The sequence below is a fragment of the Hemiscyllium ocellatum genome, chromosome 37 (assembly GCF_020745735.1).
Source record: "Hemiscyllium ocellatum isolate sHemOce1 chromosome 37, sHemOce1.pat.X.cur, whole genome shotgun sequence".
In the NCBI taxonomy this organism is placed as follows: Eukaryota; Metazoa; Chordata; class Chondrichthyes; order Orectolobiformes; family Hemiscylliidae; genus Hemiscyllium; species Hemiscyllium ocellatum.
The window spans coordinates 26,165,552-26,185,692 of record NC_083437.1 but is presented as its reverse complement, the minus strand read 5'-3'; the positions used below and the strand labels follow the sequence as shown (position 1 = coordinate 26,185,692).

General features: G+C 39.4%; 1 protein-coding gene across 4 annotated transcripts in view; it reads right to left on the bottom strand.

Moving 5' to 3' along the window:
• The window catches only part of LOC132833659 (matrix remodeling-associated protein 8-like), a 56,641-nt gene extending 40,786 nt beyond the window's left edge, over window positions 1-15,855 (bottom strand). For 2 of the 4 annotated variants that reach the window (XM_060852103.1, XM_060852105.1), the window contains exons 1-3: window positions 15,407-15,854; window positions 1,298-1,324; window positions 184-489 (exon numbers count right to left, since the gene is read on the bottom strand). In XM_060852103.1, coding sequence (XP_060708086.1) covers window positions 184-489; window positions 1,298-1,324; window positions 15,407-15,455 — 382 coding nt within the window. In that variant the 5' untranslated portion in view covers window positions 15,456-15,854. Of the gene's footprint in view, window positions 1-183; window positions 490-1,297; window positions 1,325-15,406 lie in introns of all 4 variants that reach the window. The other 2 variants (XM_060852104.1, XM_060852106.1) reach the window with 2 other exon arrangements.
• Between the last annotated feature and the right edge of the window lie 4,286 nt (window positions 15,856-20,141).

The following is a 20,141-nucleotide window of genomic DNA, read 5'->3' as shown; positions in this document are numbered from 1 at the left end:
TAACTCTACTCAACTAATTCTTTAGCTGTGCTACTTATACCAGTACATTCTACTAGCAGAATCACTGTTCTCATGTTTAATCTATGGAATATATCACTGCAGCTCCATCTTATTATATTAGCTGTGCCAATTACAATAAATAAAAGTGCCCAAAATAAAAATGGGAAGGCAGTTTTCTCTTACCCTTTATCACTAAAGAGAAGTTTCCAGTGGAGAACGCAGAAGTTGACATCAGTACTCTCCCTTGGTTGTAGCTATTATAGAGTCGCTGGTCCCCTGCTGAGAACATATCAAGCACACGGTCGACTTTGTATTCACCATTGATTGAGAACCAGTCCCAATGAGCCACACGTTGCCGGTCATTCAAACGATCCTGGGTCCAAACTATTCGTTGACTGTAGCACTGCAATATCACTTCTGACCCAGTGGGAGCAGATATGTTTTGGTATGCCACCACAACGCTATCAGGGTTCATTGCATTTGCAGGAACTAGAAAGAGAAGTAATATTTTGTTGATTACTTCACTATTAACATGCATAGAGAGATTCATGCAGAAATTTGTATTGGGTGTTGGGACAAAATGAATCAAACATCTGCTTGCAACCAAATTAATCAGCAGGCAAGAGATCCAATACCGCCAAAGACAAATTTTGAGCCTATGCCAAGCTTCCTGAAATGGGGCTGTGAGCTAAAAGTTATTGTCTCCAGCTCGAAAGCAGTAATGGCTGCGCCTAAATTCCAATCAATGAACAGCAGCTGTGCATCCTCTCCATTTGGTCTTTTCTCTCACTATGCACCCCCACATCCCCAATCAACACTCAAAGACCTTGCTATTCCAGCTCATTATAGGATCATAATGGGAAAATGTTTGGGAAGCAAGGTCCTAAATGGCTGAGTTCTGATGAAAAGACACTGGACTTGAAATGTTAACTCTGTTTTCTCCCTACAGATACTGCTGAGTTTTGCCAGCAATTTCTGTGTTTGTCCTAAATGGCTGAGTCGAGCAACAAAGAAATTAGAACTTGCAGTCATAAGTAGACTGGGCAAGAAGCTCTACATTGACTTCAGTGCATAGGCAAAGAATCGCATGTGAAATACTCATTTGTGTTTCCCTTTCAGCTGCTGGCACCACTGCTGTGCAATGCTAGCACTTTGACAATGAAACTAGTTTTCCAAAACAACTGTTTTTATCAAGGGAATCATCTACAGAAATATTCAATATATTACCAAAGAACTAAAAACATTCATTCCTTAAATACTTTATATATAAAGACTTAAGTAATAATAAATTGCTTACCATTAGTGTAGGTAGCAGCAAATTTCACTATAAAGGAAGGAATGAGAAAGATTAGAAGGGTTTTAAAAATTCATACACAGTTTTAGAACTGAGGGTTCATTTTATGTAAGTATAATGAATATATAATTTATAATGTCTTAACATGATAGTTTGCCTTAATTGCCCGACAGCTAACTGACATATTACTGTCATTTAGCTTAATATTTTCACCAAATCTACAGACCACTTTCAAAACAACAGAGCTTTAAGTTGAGAAATGATGTACTAGCTTGTTAGAAGTTGCATAAGATTAGTATTTTAAATGGCAGTCAATTATAAACCAAATCTTATACATTAAAAGATAGGCCAGAATCTGTACAAAGACACTACTTTCTCCCACCATTGAATGTGTTTTGAGCTTGAAGAAGAAAAAACAATTGCCATGAACATATATGATAAAAGAAATTGCTGAAATGTAGAATAAGATTTTAAGACATAGGAGTCGAAATTAGGCCATTCAGTCCATCGAGTCTGCTCCACCATTCAATCATGTCTGATAAGTTTCTCAACCTGTTCTCTCCCCATAACCCTTGATCCCTTTGATACTCAAGAACCCGTCCTTCTCAATGACTTGACCTCCACCTCCTTCTGGGACAATGAATTCCATAGATTCACCACTCTCTGGCTAAAGAATGTTCTGGAGAACACCTGGTTCTTGTCTTACGTAACATCCATGCATTTGTGAAGACAGATGAAGTTGTGTTGTAATATTAATTGACTTTGTTACACATTCCAAACAGAATTGCACGAGTAGAAATGTTACTGATGGAAATATATTGAGGGCATGATTGGCAATGTATGTTGAGTTTTACTTAACTTAAAATAACAATGAGCATTGGACTGTGGGAGAGGTGTGAAGATTGTGACCCTGTAAAAATGGCAGCTGTGACCCAGATGTGAAAATCAAGGTACAACAGACCCAGTTTTTTGCCAGTAGAGGAAAGGGGGTGAGCCATTACTGGGGAGGACAATCAGACCAAGTGTTATCAACATTCAAGTATACAATGCTCCTTTGTATCATGGGTATCATAATCAATAAGGTAAAAATGAGAGCCTCAAAATATAACTGTTGGAAGAAATTGGTAGTAGCGTGCTTGTGGATGGACTCCTTGACAACATTGAGGGAGATGGGAGGACATTATCTCTGAATAATCTATGACATCGTTAATATTGCTGCTGCTCACCCTGTTTTTTTCAATCACTCTTTATATCGAAAATAAATTATTCACCAATTAACAGTTGTGTTACATTTTGAAACCATGGGCCAAATATTCATCACTGACTCAGTAAGCATATGACAGGCCAGTTTCCATCACTTAATTTCCAAGTTCTGTAGGAACCTGTGCACACATGCAATTTTCAGCCCAGGGAGTCATGGCAGGCTAGAATGAAGATTATCATCTTCAGAAGCAAGCCCAAGGTGGGAAAGGATGACCAAACCCAGCAGGATAGAACACCTGCTTTCACTGTCTGGGATACCAGCTCAGACAGCAGAAGATCAATGGATCCCTAGTCCTCACTACCTATCTATTCCAATTTCGCCCCATATTCCCAGGCCTCCTGTATACCCAGGTATTGAGCATCTAATCTGGACTTAACTCATGAGTCCAATAATAAACACTTGGCATTCTTTGTTTTTGTTTTTACTTTTATTTTTATATGCATGAGCATTTCATCCATCTAGTCAAACTAGACTTGAAAAACATTGCTTTTCTTAGGAGCTCCGAAAATTGTCAAGCTGACATCTATTCAAACTTTTTTTAAAAAAGCACAACTCTCAAGTGGGTTTTAGTACAGGATATAGACTAGGATTCCACTGCATGACTATATACTCAGATTTCTAGCACTTAATACATTAGTGCCTTCGAAGTTCACAAATAGATGATAGGCTTACAATCAAAGAAGTTAGGTATCTGTACAGTCATTTCAAAGGCTCAACATATGTCTGGACTTAAAAATCAATGCAGAACATGAAGCACAGCGTTCATATAACACATGAATATCTGATTCGTAACACTGTTGGATGTAAGAGAGAACTTTATCCACAGGAGGAAGTACTGCAATGCATCTGAACACTCACACGATACTGCTCACTTTAATGGTTACTTACCTTTTAAGCACATGAACATAATTAAATATTCTATGATTAGTTACATCATTTTACACTGTCAAGGTCTTTTAACCTTACCTGTCAAAAGTTTCCTGACTCCATGATAGGTTTTCCACAAGGTTCACAAATGGATTAACATGTTGTGTTTTGCACTGACTTCAGAAGGCCAACTACTGAAACTATCAATCCCAGGAAAATTCAAAATTGATCATGCATTTAAAAATGCATGATTAAAATTTTTGAACCGAATGTCATATTGCGAGAACATCAGTTTACAATCATCATGACTCCTGCACAGGTTAAAATGGTGGCTGACAAATATTGAACAAGAAATTTAAATATAAAGGATTTCACCCCTCCCCCACCTCAATTTTTGCCTTCCTAACTTGGGTTTGACTGGTGTCAAGATATTAAATATGGCTCCAGCTAATTTGAAATTGACAAGCTCACTTCACTTGTGTGTGTGTTACGGCATAAAATGCATTAGAATACACGATGCTTTACCAAAGGACTAGCAGAGGAGCGATTAGATCATTAATTGAAAACTACATCCACTTCCTCACATCCAGTGCATATACAACAATATTACATCCTCCTAAATGAAACCATTTCCTGTACACCCATCAGTCAACAGAATAATAACTTATCCTCAACACCAGCATATATATTCCAATTGTGAATTCCTCTTCCTCACAATAACTTGCAATAATATTGCACCTTTAATGATATTAACAATCTCAAATGCTTCACGGGCCTGTTATCAAATTTGATATGAAGCCAATTAAACAAATATTAAGCTAAATAAAAAAGAGTTTAGTCAGAGAAATAGATTTTAAGAAGTGACTAGAAGGACAGAAGAGAGAAAAAAAAGGCAGCGAGATATCGAGAGGAAATTCCTGAGGTTTAGAATCCACGTAGCTGAAGGCCTGGCTACCAAACATCCAGTGGTTAAAATTAAGAATGGTCAAAAAGCTGGAGTTTGCAGAGCACAGATCCAAGGTGGGGGAACATCGTTTTAGGCTGTTGAAGATTACTAAGCCAAGGTGATTTGAAAACAAGGATAAGAATTTTAAAATCATGATGCCGTTTAAACATGAATCAACATGTGACCTAGTAGTAAGTAGACTAATTAATCCAGAAACTCAGCTAATGTTGCAGGGATCTGGGTTCAAATCCACCATGGCAGATGGTGGACTTTGAATCCAATAAGAATCCAGAATTAAGAGTTTAATGATAACCATGAAACCATTGTCGATTATTGGGAAAAACCCATCTAGTTCATGAAATGAAAACAGAAAAAAACTACAGATGTGGTAAATCAAAACAGACGTTGCTGGAAAATCTCAGCAGGTCTGACAGCATCTGTGAAGAGAAATCAAAGATAACATTCCTCAGAGGAAGCATCACTAGACCCAAAACATTAACTTTGAATTCGCTTCACAGATGCAACCAGACTTGATGAGCTTTTCCAGCAACTTCTGTTTTCGTATTCGGTTCACTAATGTCCTGCAGGGAAGGAAATTGCCATCCTTACTTGGTCTGGCTTACATGTGACTCCAGACTCACAGCAATGTGATTGATTCTTAGCCATCTTCTGGGCAATTAGAGATGGGTAATAAATTATGGCCCAGCTGGCGACACCCTTATTCCATGAATGAATAAAACTAAAATAGATTAACAAGCACAAGGAAATGTTTTGAGACTTAGTGAGAATTAGGTAGCAGAGTTCAGTACCAAAGCTTTGAATGTGAAGGATAGAACATGGGATTCTGACCAGGAGTGCATTCAATTAGACAAATCTCGAGGAAATAAAGGCACAGTGGTTGGTTTCGTAAACTGAGGCAAGGTCAATGTTATCAGATCTTACAGAAGTGGAGTTATGCTGTCTTTAGTGATGATGTAGATGTCTGGTGGGAAGCTTATCTTATGGTCAAATATAATCACCAAGGTTTGGTTCAAGCTCAGATTTGATTTTGAGAGAAACAGGGTCAGTGGCAAAGAAACATAGTTTGTGATAGGATCTAAAAACCATAGGTTCCATTCTTTTACTACAAAATTGAAGAAAATTCCTGCTCATCTGTACCTGAAGTCAGACAAGTAGATAGTTCAGAGACAATGGTGGGATCAAGACAAATAAAAGAAAAACAGAGCTGGTTACCAGCAATATATATATATGAAAACTGTCACCATGATTCTGGATGTGGGTACTAAGGAGCAGTATGCAAATGAGAAAAAGGAGAGACTATGAATAATAGCCTCAGGGAAACCTAGAGGCAATACTACAGGAATGAAAAAAGAATCAATTGCATATGATTACCTGGCTTTGACAGGACAGACAGAAATGAAACTGGTCAAGTGCAGTTCCAACCAGCAGGACAACAGTAGAGGCTTTGGAGTAAAATTTTGTACTGAACCATGTCAAAGGTTGCAGACAGGTCAAGGAAGATGAGGTGGGATAGTTTACCTTTGTCATAGTCAATTAAGCTGTCTTTTAATAAAAGCCGACTTTAATAAAAGTAGATTCAAACAAAGAATTTCAAAAAGGTTGTGTTCAACAACTTCAGAAAAGAAAAACACACAAGATGGGTTTGTGATTTGCAAGAAGAAAAGGATCAAGGATTGGTTTTTGAGATGTCTAATGTCAACAGCTTTCAAACAGCAGAGGCTACAACCTTAGGAGGGCAATCATTAAGCTCACAAAGAAGTCAGGAAAGGAAGTTCAGTGGTCAGTAATTTAGTAGGAATACGGTCTAGAATTTACAAATGATGTCTCATCAACAAGGTGAACTCAAAGAGGATTAGAGAAGATGGTACAGAAGCTAGAGAAAAGTTGTAAATTCAGATTAAGGAAAAGAACAGGAATCGGCCTTCTAAGGGAATGGAGGGAAGCAGTAATTGCAACTGATTGGATAATCATGCTCTTTATAAAAAAGAACTGCACAATCTAATTACTATTCTAAGATGGAGGAGGCAGTGGGGTTGTTTTAAGGTGATAATAGCGGTGGACAAAAGGAAGAATGTGTTATTAGATTAGTTTAGATTACATTAATTCCCTACAGTGTGGAAACAGACCCTTCGGCCTAACCAGTTCACACCGACCCTCCGAAGAGTAACCCACCCAGATCCATTTCTCTCTGACTAATACACCTAACGGTATGGACAATTTAGCATGGCCAATTCACCTGACCCGCACATCTTTGGACTGTGGGGGGGAATACCAGAGTACCCGGAGGAAACCCACGCAGACACGAGGAGAATGTGCAAACTCCACACAGACAGTCACCCAAGGCTGTAATCAAACCTGGGAACCTGGGACCCTGGGACTGCTAGGCTTCTTGCACTCTTAAATGATGCACAGTTTTAATAATGGAGAGTATATATATACAATAATGCCCCAGTTAGTCTTGTTTGATCTGACAATGAATGGTAAATCTAGATGATTGTTAAATACATTCAAGCTAATGTACCTTGAGTTCACAGAAGCTGATATGAGATCTACATTGGTGGTCTAAGAAGGCAACATAATTCTAATGAGATAAAGGCATTAAAGGTAATGGAAAGATGTCATTAAAGAATCAATATCTGTTGAGTATCATAATGGATTAAAGTCAAAAGGCTATTTGCTAAGAGTTTGAGAGTCTGGAGGTTAGTGACTTGGAAAAAGATTTTCCAGGAATGGACTCCGAAAGAAGCAAATTTGATTTGATTTGATTTGATTTATTATGTCACATATACCGAGGTGTTGCCGTACGTGCTTTACAGGAAAGATACAATGTTACAGCTGCCGAAACGGGTGCAGAAAAAGATCAACATTAACGCTAAAGACATCCATTCAAATGGCTGTTAACAACAGGGAAGAAGCTATCCTTGAATCTGTTCATACCTGTACAGAAACGTTTATATCTTCTGCCTGACAAAAGAAGCTGGAAGAGAGTATAACTGGAATGGGAGGGGTCTTTGATTATTTTGGCTGCTTTCCTGAGCAACGGGAAGTATAGATGAAATCAGTGGATGGGAGGCTGGTTTGCATAATGGACTGGTTTTTGTTCACAACTTTCTATAGTTTCTTTTGGTCTTGGGAAGAGCAGTAACCAAACCATAATGTCCATTCAATGAGATTGGATGCTTTCTGTGATGCTTCTATAAAAATTTGTGAGTGTCTTTACGGACATGCCAAATTTTCTTAGCCTCCTGAGGAAGTTGAGGCATTGTTGTGTTTTTTTTTACTGTAGTGGTTTTTGTTTTCCTGTGGGTTCATTCTTAAGAAGATAAATCTAATGTCTGCAGCGATGATTGAGGGTACAAGTGCATCCGAGGCTGATGGGACATGTGATATCTTTCACTGCCCTTCTACTTAATGCAAACAATGAGCTCAACACGTAGAGATGTACTGTTACCTGCGATTCTGTTCAACTTCCTTTTGGAGGCTTTTATGCCATGTAAGCCTTGCCACAAATGGCAGGTGTCCATGTGGTTAGTCTGAATCTCAAGCTTAGTTTGGTATTGTTTCTTGACCTTGTGAATGTAGTACCTCAATTTCCCATATAGGTCAGGCTCGCCCAACTTGAATGCCTCGGACCTGAACTTCATAGGAAGTGGATCCAATGGTTCATCCATCCTTTCTGATTGGGGAACATTCGGATTGACTTCTTCAGCATGCAGTCATCTATATATTTATTAATGAAGTCCGTAATGGTAGTGGCTAATTTAGGTTGGCCACTGAGTTCTGAAATATGGACTAGTTCGCTGATTCTAAGCAGTCCTGATGAAGGGCTCTGGCCCGAAACGTCGAATTTCCTGTTCCTTGGACGCTGCCTAACCTGCTGTGCTTTAACCAGCAACACATTTTCAGCGCATTACTTTCCTCAGACCAGCATGCACTACTATCCGTACCGCATTCTCACACTTCAATTTCTGCTTGTGAGGAGGAGTAGAGTGTTGTGGTCTGATTTTCCAAAATGCAGAGGGGGGTAGCAGCAGTAGCCATTTCTTATGGTTATATAGCAATGGTCAAGGATATTCGGACCTTTGTTGGAACAGGAAACTTGTTGGTGGAATTTTGGTAGTATGTTCTTGAGGTTGGCCTGGTTGAAGTCACTGATTACAATGAACAATGGTTCGGGACATTCTGTCGCAAGACTGTTTGTAGTATTGTATGCTTCAACAAGTAGTCTTCACTTCTGCATGGGGTGGGATGTAGACCACTGTCAGGATAGTGGAGGTGAACTTGCGTGGCAAGTAGTAAGAATGGCATTTCACTGGGACTGGGACTCTCTTCATTGGAATATAGGAGGCTGGGGGGGGGGCGGGGGTGACCATATAAACGTTTGCAAAATCATGAGGGACACAGATAATGGGTCTTTTCCCTTGGGTGCGGGAATTCAAAACAAGGGGTCATATTTTAGGTAAGATGAGAAAGTTTTAAAAAGGACATGAAAGGCAACTTTTTTACATAGAGTGATTAATGTGTTGAATGAATTGTCGAGGAAGTAGTGGATCCAGGTACAGTTACAACATTTAATAGACATTTGAATAAGTACATGAATAGGAAATTTTGGAGGGACATGGGCCAAATTCAGGAAAATGGGACTAGTTTAGTTTGAGAATATGGTCAGCGCGGACTAGTTGGACCGAAGAGTCTATTCCATGCTGTATTGGTCTATGACTACATTCAGGGACAGATTGAGTAAATAAGCCGGTAAACTCTGAGATAGGAAGAACAAGAATCGTTGAGATAGAGGTGGAGGTTCAAATCACCAAGGATAAAAGGTTGTTTAGCATAGAAGAGGGTAAAAAATTGAGTGAAAAATTGAATGACATATGAATGGGAGGACAACAATGATATTAAATGAAAAGTGTGAGAAGTGCAGCAAGGTGGAAACCTTAAAGGGAAAGTTACCAGAAGAGGAACATCTCCTCTAAGCTGCATGGTTACTCAGGAAGTTGCTGTTGTTCATAGACCTCAGACTCTTTGTGTGATGGTAATTTTATGCCATCAAATTGTTTGTGTGGATAATCACAGTATTGATTTTGTGGTCATGTGATATAAACTAACTTGAGACAATAGCACTTCTTATTAGAAGATCAGTGCAGAAAAGGCATTCAAGATCAACGCCCTTTGAAGGAAGGCATCTTACTTTAACCGAGCAATGGTTATTCACATCTTTTTATGATAAACTGGTTCTTTCATACTGGTTTACTGGATTTCAAGTTTGCAGATGCCAAGTCTTAGGGCAACTATCATATTTGTGTTTCTGTATTCATCCAGGCAAAACTGTTAATTCCATAAGTGATCTGTTAAATCCTGACATATATTCAATGGAAGATTATCCAAAGGCCCTTTTACATGTTAATGTCCTTCCAGAGGCATAACCACACAAGTAGTTCAACCCTGTCCATGTAGACACCAGAAGTGAAGTCACCTGTCCTTCAGATTCCATTTTGACAATGCAGTATGTCCACATTCTTTGCTTCTTTAAAAATATTCATCATCCTCAGATGTTCACAGGATTACGATTTAAGCACAACAAACTAATGTGTATGATGGTTCAGAGTTACACAAAAAGTAATGGGATAGAAACAGTATTTGAGTTCTTTTCTATATTACTTGGTATGCTATTACTACCTGGCTTCTCTACTCTTAATTTGGTATGCTTACATCTGTGGTTGATTCCAACTGTTTCCATTTATTGCAGGTATAGTATAGTTTCTAATCTGGGCCTTCCCCAGTTGTACGGAGGTACATTATTATATTTGAATCAGACTGACTCAATTGGTTAGAAGCATAACATTATGTCTGACACCAAATGGCCCCAGGTATTCTGAGGTCAGCCATTTAAGGTTTCTTCAAAATTATCAAATGTCCAGCTTTACCAAAATTGTCTGTCAAGGCAAAAATTAGATCATCACTTCAAAAGAGAACCCATTGTCCATCAGTGAATGTTCATACAGTTTTTGAATAGTTCTTTACCTCCACCAGATGAACACAGATGTTGTATCAGTGGTACAGCATTTTCCTTCAAGTCATCAATTCCACAAAATGATCATAGCTCTCAGGTATAACAGCTATATCTTTAATGGCCACATTCAGTTCTCATAAGAATCATTTGAAAATCAGTAATTTTGTAATCGAATAAATGGTGAAGCTTAAAGTGAATTTCGAAGAGATTCAGAATGGAAGCTGTGTATCAAGGTTCCCTCTTCTCCCAAAGGCACACTTCATTCAAGTTCAGTTTTCTCCTCTTAAATATGGTGATTCTCACTGGGATTCAGATTTATACAATCAGTGTTGTAAGGCAAGTAACAGATGCTGCAAACATAGAGATAGACTCATACTAAATGAGCTTTATAACAGTGAGTTCATGAGCTGGGTGTGTGTTCCTGAACACAAATTGTTTTTGCTGCAGCATTGCAATGATAGTTACTGGTAAAGCCCAATGTGAAGCATTGAAGTGCAGAGACATCCTGGAAGTGGACCAGAGATATGCCTTGAGGGTTCACAGGCTGGCACATATTGGATGCTGGTGTCAATGAGCATGAAACGTATATGGCTGGTACCCAAAAAGCATGTCAGAGATGGTGGTGCCCAGCGTCCAACTTTGAGTTCTTTTAAAGCTAGCAGAGAGTAGACTGCACCAAGGTTTCCATGTTAAGCTTTCACAACAGCTGGTTTGTTGCCAAGCCACTTAAGCAAAGTGAGAAGTTATGATAAGATTGCCTTGACATTAAGCAGCTATCTCACACAATTCTACCATTTATCTTGCCATAGCCTATATTGTTCATAGCTTGGAAATATTCTGTCCCTCTGTCTTTTCTCTACTAACCTTTATTCATTTTTCATTTCTCGTGTGGTTTATACTGTGGACATAAATCTGGATCAGTGGTTTTACTCTAGATGATTTTAAACACGAGACGTGACAACATGTGCCCAAAGACTTCTAAAGTCTTCAATGCTGAAGGATGTTCTTGCTATAATGCTGAACCAAATGGGCTAGACCACTCCCTGAATTTATTCTCAGATCCAAGATGATTTAGCTCAAGAAAGTAACTGAATCGCCACCATTGAATGCCATAACCTTGAATTAGAGCAAGGAAAGACAGCTGATATTCCTTCTCCTGAATTACTATTCATTGATACTCGCTCTTCAAAGTGTTTAATGTTGTACAAGGACAAGGTGAAGTTTGGCCACAGTGCTTTCCATCATACCAGGCTGCATTTCCAACTTCTGTGTGGATGGATATGGAAGTGACTAAGAGGAAAGTTTAAAAAACACAAACTGGGGTGACTCTTCAATGCAATTCCACCTAAGTGCATTTTCTTGAAGCTATTTCTGTCCACTACTGATTACTTAATCCAGTAGCAGCAGGATACGAATGAGGTCTTATTAAGTCCCCATCTGGAGTCACATTGTCAAAGCTACAATGGTGGATCAGCTCCCTCTGAGGCTGAAGTCCAGCTGTTAGTTGAAGATGGGCACCTGACAGCAGGTCAGGAGAGCATGGGAAGCATCCTTTAAATTTTCCACATACTTCCTGTTCCATGGCTGCCAGAGAACCACAGTTGAGATCACTGACCAACTTGCGATGGAGAGGGGGTTAACCCTCCACATCAATAGCTTGGCATCTGTGGCCACAAAGCTATAATTAGAGTCATAAAATCCATACAGCGCAGATAGAAGGCATTCAGCCCATGCTGTCTGCACCAATCCTCCAAACAGTATTCCACCCTATCCGTGTAACCCTAAATTTTACCATAGTTAAACCACCTAGCCTGCACATCCCTGGACACTACATGGCAATTTTGCATGTCTAATTCACCTAATCAGCACATCTTTGGACTGTGGGAGCAAACTGGAGCACCTGGAGGACACACACGCAGACACAGGGAGAATGTGCAAACTCCACAAAGATAGTTGCTCAGACTAGAACTGAACCTGTTCCCTGGTATTGTGAGGCAGAAGTGTTAACTGTGCCATGGTGATCTGTGTTATCTTTAGGCACCCTTGTGCTCTCATCCCAACATCAACAGTGCCCACATAAGAAAGCATCTCACGGTGGGCCATCTGCCTTTTGCTGCTGGTTCTTCTAGTTCGCCGGTCCATTTCCTGAAATGGATAGGGGTCTAGTAGGCACCTTAATTGTTTTTTTCCAGGAAGATTGCAAATAACATCACACCATGCATAAAAGACAGGTCAATGGAGTCGAGACAAAGATTAAACCTGATTTAATTAAGTGGTGAAACTATCGGAGCTATCTATTCTATTCCTACATTCCGAGAATGGGACAAAATGTTTTTATGACCTTTTGGCAGATAGAGCAGCACTAAGGGGAGGAGAACTGCAGCAGAGGTTAACAACAGCTGTTTTGAATTTGTCAGGAATTCGGAGCTGTGCAGAGTCAGGAACCTCAGGATCACATGGGCTTGCTCTTGAATAGAGAGAAGAGAAAAACAGTTAAAAAAAACATTTAATATATCATCTGGGGAACACCTGCCAGGAAGTGAGTAACTAACCAGGGCACCATAATAGTGAAAGGATTGGAGTAAATCTGGAGCAAGTGATGCAACAGATTAAGTGAAATAACAGAAAAAAGATTGTTTTATAGGTCAAACATAGGAGCAAGGAATGTTCAACAACATGAAAAACCGTAGAATTCAAGCATCTTTCAAAATGTTCTTAAAACAAAACAACCAACATAACCAAACCATCCCAAACAAAACAAAAAGGCAGACTGTAAGGTGTTGCATACAGGGTAGCACAAATCCTAGGTTTTGCTACATCTGGGATAATTCACAGAACGAATGTACTAAGTACAGTTCAACACACAAACATTTAAGCATGTTTATGTGCATAATAAAAATATTACAAGTGCTAATTCAGTACTCAACTTGAGCGACCATCACAACGTTGCCTAATCTTTTTCACTTCACATCCAGACAGTTTCAAGTTGGGATCTCCAGATAGTCATCAGCAGCAGAGAATCTGATAGGAGATTTTCGCTATCCTCAATGGTTAACCCCATTGTTTTTCCAATGTCGGATTCTAATACCATTTTCCGCTTTCCCTGAATCTATTGTCATTTTCCTCATTCGCTCTGATTCTAAGCCCACTCTCCTCTTAATGTCTCTAATCCTAACGTTGACTTATAAAAATACAACTCATCCAATTCTCTTTCTGCAAAATACATTCTTGTAGCAACAAAATCATGATAGTGAAGTTCTCAGTGTTCCAGGAACAATTAGTATAACACATCAGTTTTTTTTTAAGACAACAAACATAATAAAATGTGGTGGATCTGGAAGGTTTATATTAAGGAATCACCGACTTTTGTCTACTTCTGTGGGTTTCAGTGCACAAAGTGCCAGAACTATCACAGTACATCCTGGAATGTATAATTTACAGAAGTTGCTGATCAGGACATTTCATGGTGTATCAGTTCCTCGCACCTCTTTTTACTTGCAAACAAAGTACAAGTTTCCACAAGTGCATCCTAATTTATTATGGGATGAATTTAACCATTCCTCTCTGGCAGAAACTGGGTAGGCAGTTAAAATAATCTGTAGAATTGTCTGCCCCAAACCCACTTTTTCCTGCAGTTTCTAACTTTAGCAGGTATTCTGTACAAATGAAAAAGACCTTCAGGATGCCTCTTTAAATATGGCATTCTCAGAGCCTGACTATTACAACCCTTTGATGACCAGCATGAAGGAGCTGGAAGGGGCCGACAAAGGCAGGTTTTGTTCCATGTATGGCTTCCTTGTAAAGTCAGGAAGAACAAGAAGTGCTCCTCCCATGTCCTGGGTTCACCCTTTCCCTGATCATGAGTCCTTCTTATCCATTTAACTGAGTGTTGAGGACTATTCCTTCAGCCACCTGACATCCATTGCTGCCTGGCCAGGAGCTGCTTCCACCAGTTTGGATGGGAGATGAATGACGTCTATGAGGATAAAATCTTCTGAGCCTGCATTTATCAAGATCAGCAGACAACTGCCCACATTAGACTCCAGTTAAAATCAAAGTTTTAGTCTTTCCCACCCACAGTCAGTATTTAGCTTGATTAACCATCCTTCAAGTGCTAGTCTCAACAACGAGTAATCGAAGCACATTTATGTATGGGGAATCACAGAAAACTCAATTCTATCTTTGATTTTTTATGTCATGAAATAGTCCTTCATTTATTTTTCTTCCTAATCCAAGGCACTGAGGTCAATTATAGAATGACAGAAGTTAGTAGTTGGAATGCCAGAAAGATATCTAGTCAATATGTAAATGTAACTTAACGAGTCCACATTTTGTTCTGTGTTATCTGATCTGGTTTTGGATAAAATGGTGGAACTATCCCATTGGCCAGATCTCTTTAACAGTGAATCTCACTGTCATGATACTTATTTTTTACTGCCAAGAGCTGAATTTTGTGGTCAGCAAGGTGATGGATGTTTGTACCTTCCACAACAAGTAAACATTCAAACAGCAAATTCTGTCAAGGCAGCTCCAGCACAGGTTAGATATGAAGTAAAACTCCCTCTGGTCTGCCATATTGAATACTCCCAGTGCAGACACAGCACAGACTGAATAAAAGACAAAGCTTGTTCATGCAGAGAATTCTAAATGTCCAAGAGAAATTACACAGTAACTTTATCAGTGACAATAAAGACATTCACAAAAATCTGCTGCTTTATTTTCAGGACAAACATTAAAATCATTGCCTATGTCCACCTAACTCTTGATTAATGCAGTAAGAATGATCACAAGTCAATAAGCTTCCACGAACACTTTGTTTATACACACTGTTAAACTCAGAACACGAACCAATAAACTTTAGAATTGCAAATGCCTTTGTCCAGTTAGTGAGTTGAGACAGAAGAACTTAAAAATCAGGATACTATAATGCATTTTATATTTCTGAGTCCTCATCTAAATGACTTGATTCTTTTGAAAAACAGTATACGTAAAACGTCTTACCTTTTAAAATCAGGAGATGCAATACCAGGAGTTTAGCCAGCCGTCCCATTTTCTTTTTCTTGTCTTCAGTAAACTTTTCTCTGTTGTTTCAAATCAAAAATAAATTATGACATCATCACAGCTCTCTGCTACTGAAGCTCGTAGCCCTTTTACTTCAACGGACCTGTTTATAAGTTTGGAGTTTTTCTTTAATTGGGGTGGTGTGAGTGGGTGTTGTCCTCTCCTTGTCGGTAAATATTCTTTTTCTTGGTGAGACCAGCCTCACAAGTAAATGCGTCCTTTTTGCCTGCAAATGATTCAAAACCCAAGCTGTTCCTAACTTTGGCAGAGAAAATGTGACTCTCCCGCTAATCACACTGCTCTGCACGACTCCAGATCCTAAGCTATGTTTTCTTCTTTCTCTGTGTGTTATTAATTTGCTTGGAGTTCGAGCAGCTTTGAGTTGTCCCAGCCTCATTTGGCTCTGGGCCATAACACTTTGCCACTTTGGATTTTTCTGACTTATTTTGATTTTCCTTCCCTTTAATCTGAACCTTCTTCGTAGAGACATCATAGCAGAAATCTTTTAACCCTCTGTTTGCTGGTATAATTTGAATTGCAAAATTCCCTTTAAAAGTATATATTGATTCTATGTGAAAGGTTTATATATAAACCTTATATAAAAAGCATTTTTGAGCTTGGATTTCAAAAAAAAAGTTGTGTATGATTGTTGGTTACTTTGATGAAGGATTTTCTTTAACTTAAGTCAGTGTCATTCCAGAACAGTGACCTAATCCAATTTTTATCAGAGAGGTGAGTTGCAAAGCCAGTGGTGTTAATGGAAAGATGTTTATATTGTTGGGTATACAACAAGTAAACATGCTCAGAAGAATTTCTCCCAGGAGTAGTCAGGGCAGTTCTGGGACCAGTTATCTCAGCAGGAGTTTTAGTTTATGAAACTTCTAAACCAAGAGGGTCTGGTTAGAAAAATGTAGGCTTTTAGAACAAAAGAAAGTTAGGTTGTCTGATTGGAGGAAAGTTCAAATCAGTAGATTTAGAACGAACTCATAGATCTGTCTCCAGTCCACAGGAAAGAACTTGGAAAGAACCAGTAAAGCAATCCCTAAAGAGTTGAGATAAGTGAAATATTTCTGAAATCGAGTCTCTGTAATGTCAGGAAGCAGGTTGAAACTTTGTTTTCCTGTGTGTTTTAAAACGGGTCAACTGTCTTTGATGTTTATATAACTTGTTTATTTTTATTTCTTCGAGAATTGAGTTTTTGTTTAGGTGCAATATTCATTTTCATCTCATTTTGATGCAGACTGTTCCTAAGTCCTATGAACAATAACTAATTCCCATGGACTTTCCCAACTGCCCTCTTCATAAGTGGATCTAGACAATGAGTGGTTGCAGACTATTCAGTTATAAAAATTATTTGATCTTGGGATTATATGCCACTGTACACTGTCAATGAGTAATTACCATGAAAACATTAAGAATCAACAATTAGTGTGGCACTGTAGTCACATATTGCCATACCAGGATAGACATGGCAAGTTCCATTTTTTTGAAGGATGGCAATCATCCAGTTAGGTTCAAAATGGCAAGTTTGTGCTCATTTGTGCACCAACTGCAAATTGTAAAACCAAGTTCAGTAACGGTACAATTTGTATGCACAACTAAATCTTCAGTTTATTCAGACATCAGCACCAATTACCTTTGCAAATCCAATTGCTGTAATAGTAGGCCTTCTTAGAACATAAGAACTAAGAGCAGGAGTAGGCCATCTGGCCCTTTGAGCCTGCTCTGCCATTCAATAAGATCACGGCTGATCTTTTGTAGCCTCAGTTCTACTTACCTGGAAAAAACAATGACTGCAGATGCTGGAAACCGGATTCTGGATTAGTGGTGCTGGAAGAGCACAGCAGTTCAGGCAGCATCCAAGGAGCAGCGAAATCGACATTTCGGGCAAAAGCCCTTCACCTGCCCTTTCACCATAACACTTAATTCCTTCACTGTTCAATTTTTTTTATCTTAGCTTTAAAATCTTTTACTGAGGAAGCCTTAACTACTTCACTGGGCAGGGAATTCCATAGATTCACAACCCTTCGGGTGAAGAAGTTCCTTCTCAATTTTGTCCTAAATACACTCCCCTTAATTTTGAGGTTATGCCCTCCGATCCTAGTTTCACCCACCAGTGGAAACATCTTCTTTAGTTCTGTCTTATCTATTCCCTTCATAATTTTATATGTTTTTATAAGATCCTCCCTCATTCTTCTAAATTTCAATGAGTACAATCTCAGCCTACTCAGTCTCTCCTCATAAGCCAACCCCCTCAACTCCAAAATCAACCTAGTGAACCGCTTCTGCACACCCTCCAGTGCCAGTATATTTTTTTTCAAGTAAGGAGACCATAACTGTATGCACTACTCCAGGTATGGCCTCATGAGCACCCAATACAGCTGCAACATAAAATCCCTGCTTTTAAACTCAATCCCTTTAGCAATGAAGGACAAAATTCCATTTGCCTTCTTAATTACCAGTTGCACCTGCAAACCAACTTCCTATGATTCATGCACAAGGATACCCAGGTGTCTCTGCACAGCAACAGACTGCAATTTTTTTTTACCATTCAAGGAATAGTCCTTTTTACTGCTATTCCTACCAAAACAGATGACTTCACATTAATTAACATTGTACACCTTGTTGCTCTTACCACAGCAAAACAATTAAAAGCTTGTCTCCAGAATTCTTGACTGATTAGAGATGGCAAGACGAATGATTCAGTTAGAGCAAAGGTTATTAAAGGGGATGGGCTTTTGTGGTGCGGTGGTAATGTCTCTACCTCTGAGCCAGGCCCAGGTTCAAGTACCACCTGCTCGAGACGTATGTTGTAAATTGTCTGAACAGGTTGATTTATTTTTTAAAATTACTCAAGGAACCACTGTGTCAGAGAAGCATACCATGTCCTGGGACTTTTCAGGCGGTGGCACCCTACAGGGATAGAGGACAACAGAGGAGGCTGTGCTCATAGTTCTCACTCGTTTTTGGAGCATGTAGTGATTGGAATCAGTTGATCATAGAATCATAAATAGTCATAGAGATGTACAACACGGAAAGAGACCCTTCAGTGCAACTCGTCCATGCAACCAGATTTTCCAACTCAATCTAGTCCCACCTGCCAGCACCCGGCCCATATCCCTCCAAACCCTTCCTATTCATATACCCATCCAAATGCCTTTTAAGTGTTGCAATTGTACTAGCCTCCACCACTTCCCCAGGCAGCTCATTCCATATACATACCACCCTCTGAGTGAAAAGGTTGCCCCTTAGCCTATTTAAACTCTCCCTAGAGCTCAAATCCTCCAGCCCTGGCAACATCCTTCTAAATCTTTTCTAAACCTTTTCAAGTTTCACAACATCTTTCTGATAGGAAGGAGACCAGAATTGCATGCAATATTCCAACAGTGGCCCAACCAATGTCCTGTACAGCCGCAACATGACCTCCCAACTCCTACACTCAATACTCTGACCAATAAAGGAAAGCATACCAAACACCTTCCTCACTATCCTATCTACCCACGACCATATTTTCAAGAAGCTATGAACCTGCACTCAAGGTCTCTTTGTTCAGTAACACTCCCTAGGACCTTACCATTAAGTGTATAAGTCCTGCTATGATTTGCTTTCCCAAAATGCAGCACTTCACATTTATCTAGATTAAACTCCATCTGTCACTTCTCAGCCCATTGGCCAATCTGATCAAAATCCCATTGTAATCTAAGTTGATCTTTTTCACTGTCCACTACACCTCCAATGTTGGTGTCATCTGCAAACTTACTAACTATATCTCTTATGCTCACATCCAAATCATTTATATAAGTGGTGAAAAGTGGTGGACTCTGCACCGATCCTTGTGGCATATCACTGGTCACAAGCCTCCAGTCTGAAAAACAACCCTCCACCACCACTCTCTGTCTTCTACCTTTGAGCCAGTTCTGTATCCAAATGGCTAATTCTCCCTATAACCTGTGAGATCAAACCTTGCTCACCAGTCTCCCATGGGGAACCTTGTCGAACACCTTACTGAAGTCCATATAGATCACATCCACTGCTCTGTCCTCATCAATCCTCTTTTCTACTTCCTCAGAAAACTCAATCAAGGTTGTGAGACATGATTTCCCAGACATAAAGCCATGTTGACTATCCCTAATCAGTCCTCGCCTTTCCAAATACATGTACATCCTGTCCCTCAGGAGTTCTTCCAACAACTTGCCCACCACTGATGTCAGGCTCACTGGTCTATAGTTCCCTGGCTTGTCGTTACAATCTTTCTTAAACAGTGGCACCACATTAGCCAACCTCCAGTCTTCCGGCACCTCATCTGTGACTATCGATGATGCAAATATCTCAGTAAGTGGCCCAACAATCACTTCTCTAGCTTCCCACAGAGTTCTAGGGTACACCTGATCAGGTCCTGGGGATTTATCCACTTTTATACATTACAAGACATCCAGCACTTCATCCTCTGGACATTTTTCAAGATATCACCATCCATTTCCCTAAATTGTATATCTTCCATGTTCTTTTACACAGTAAACACTGATGCAAAATAATCGTTTAGTATCTGGATATAGGTTTACTCACTGAGTTGGAAGGGTCATTTCCAGATATTTCTTCACCCTACAAGGTAACATCTTCAGTGGGCCTCAGGCGAAGCACTGTACATGATTCTTGCTTTCTGTTTATACGTTTG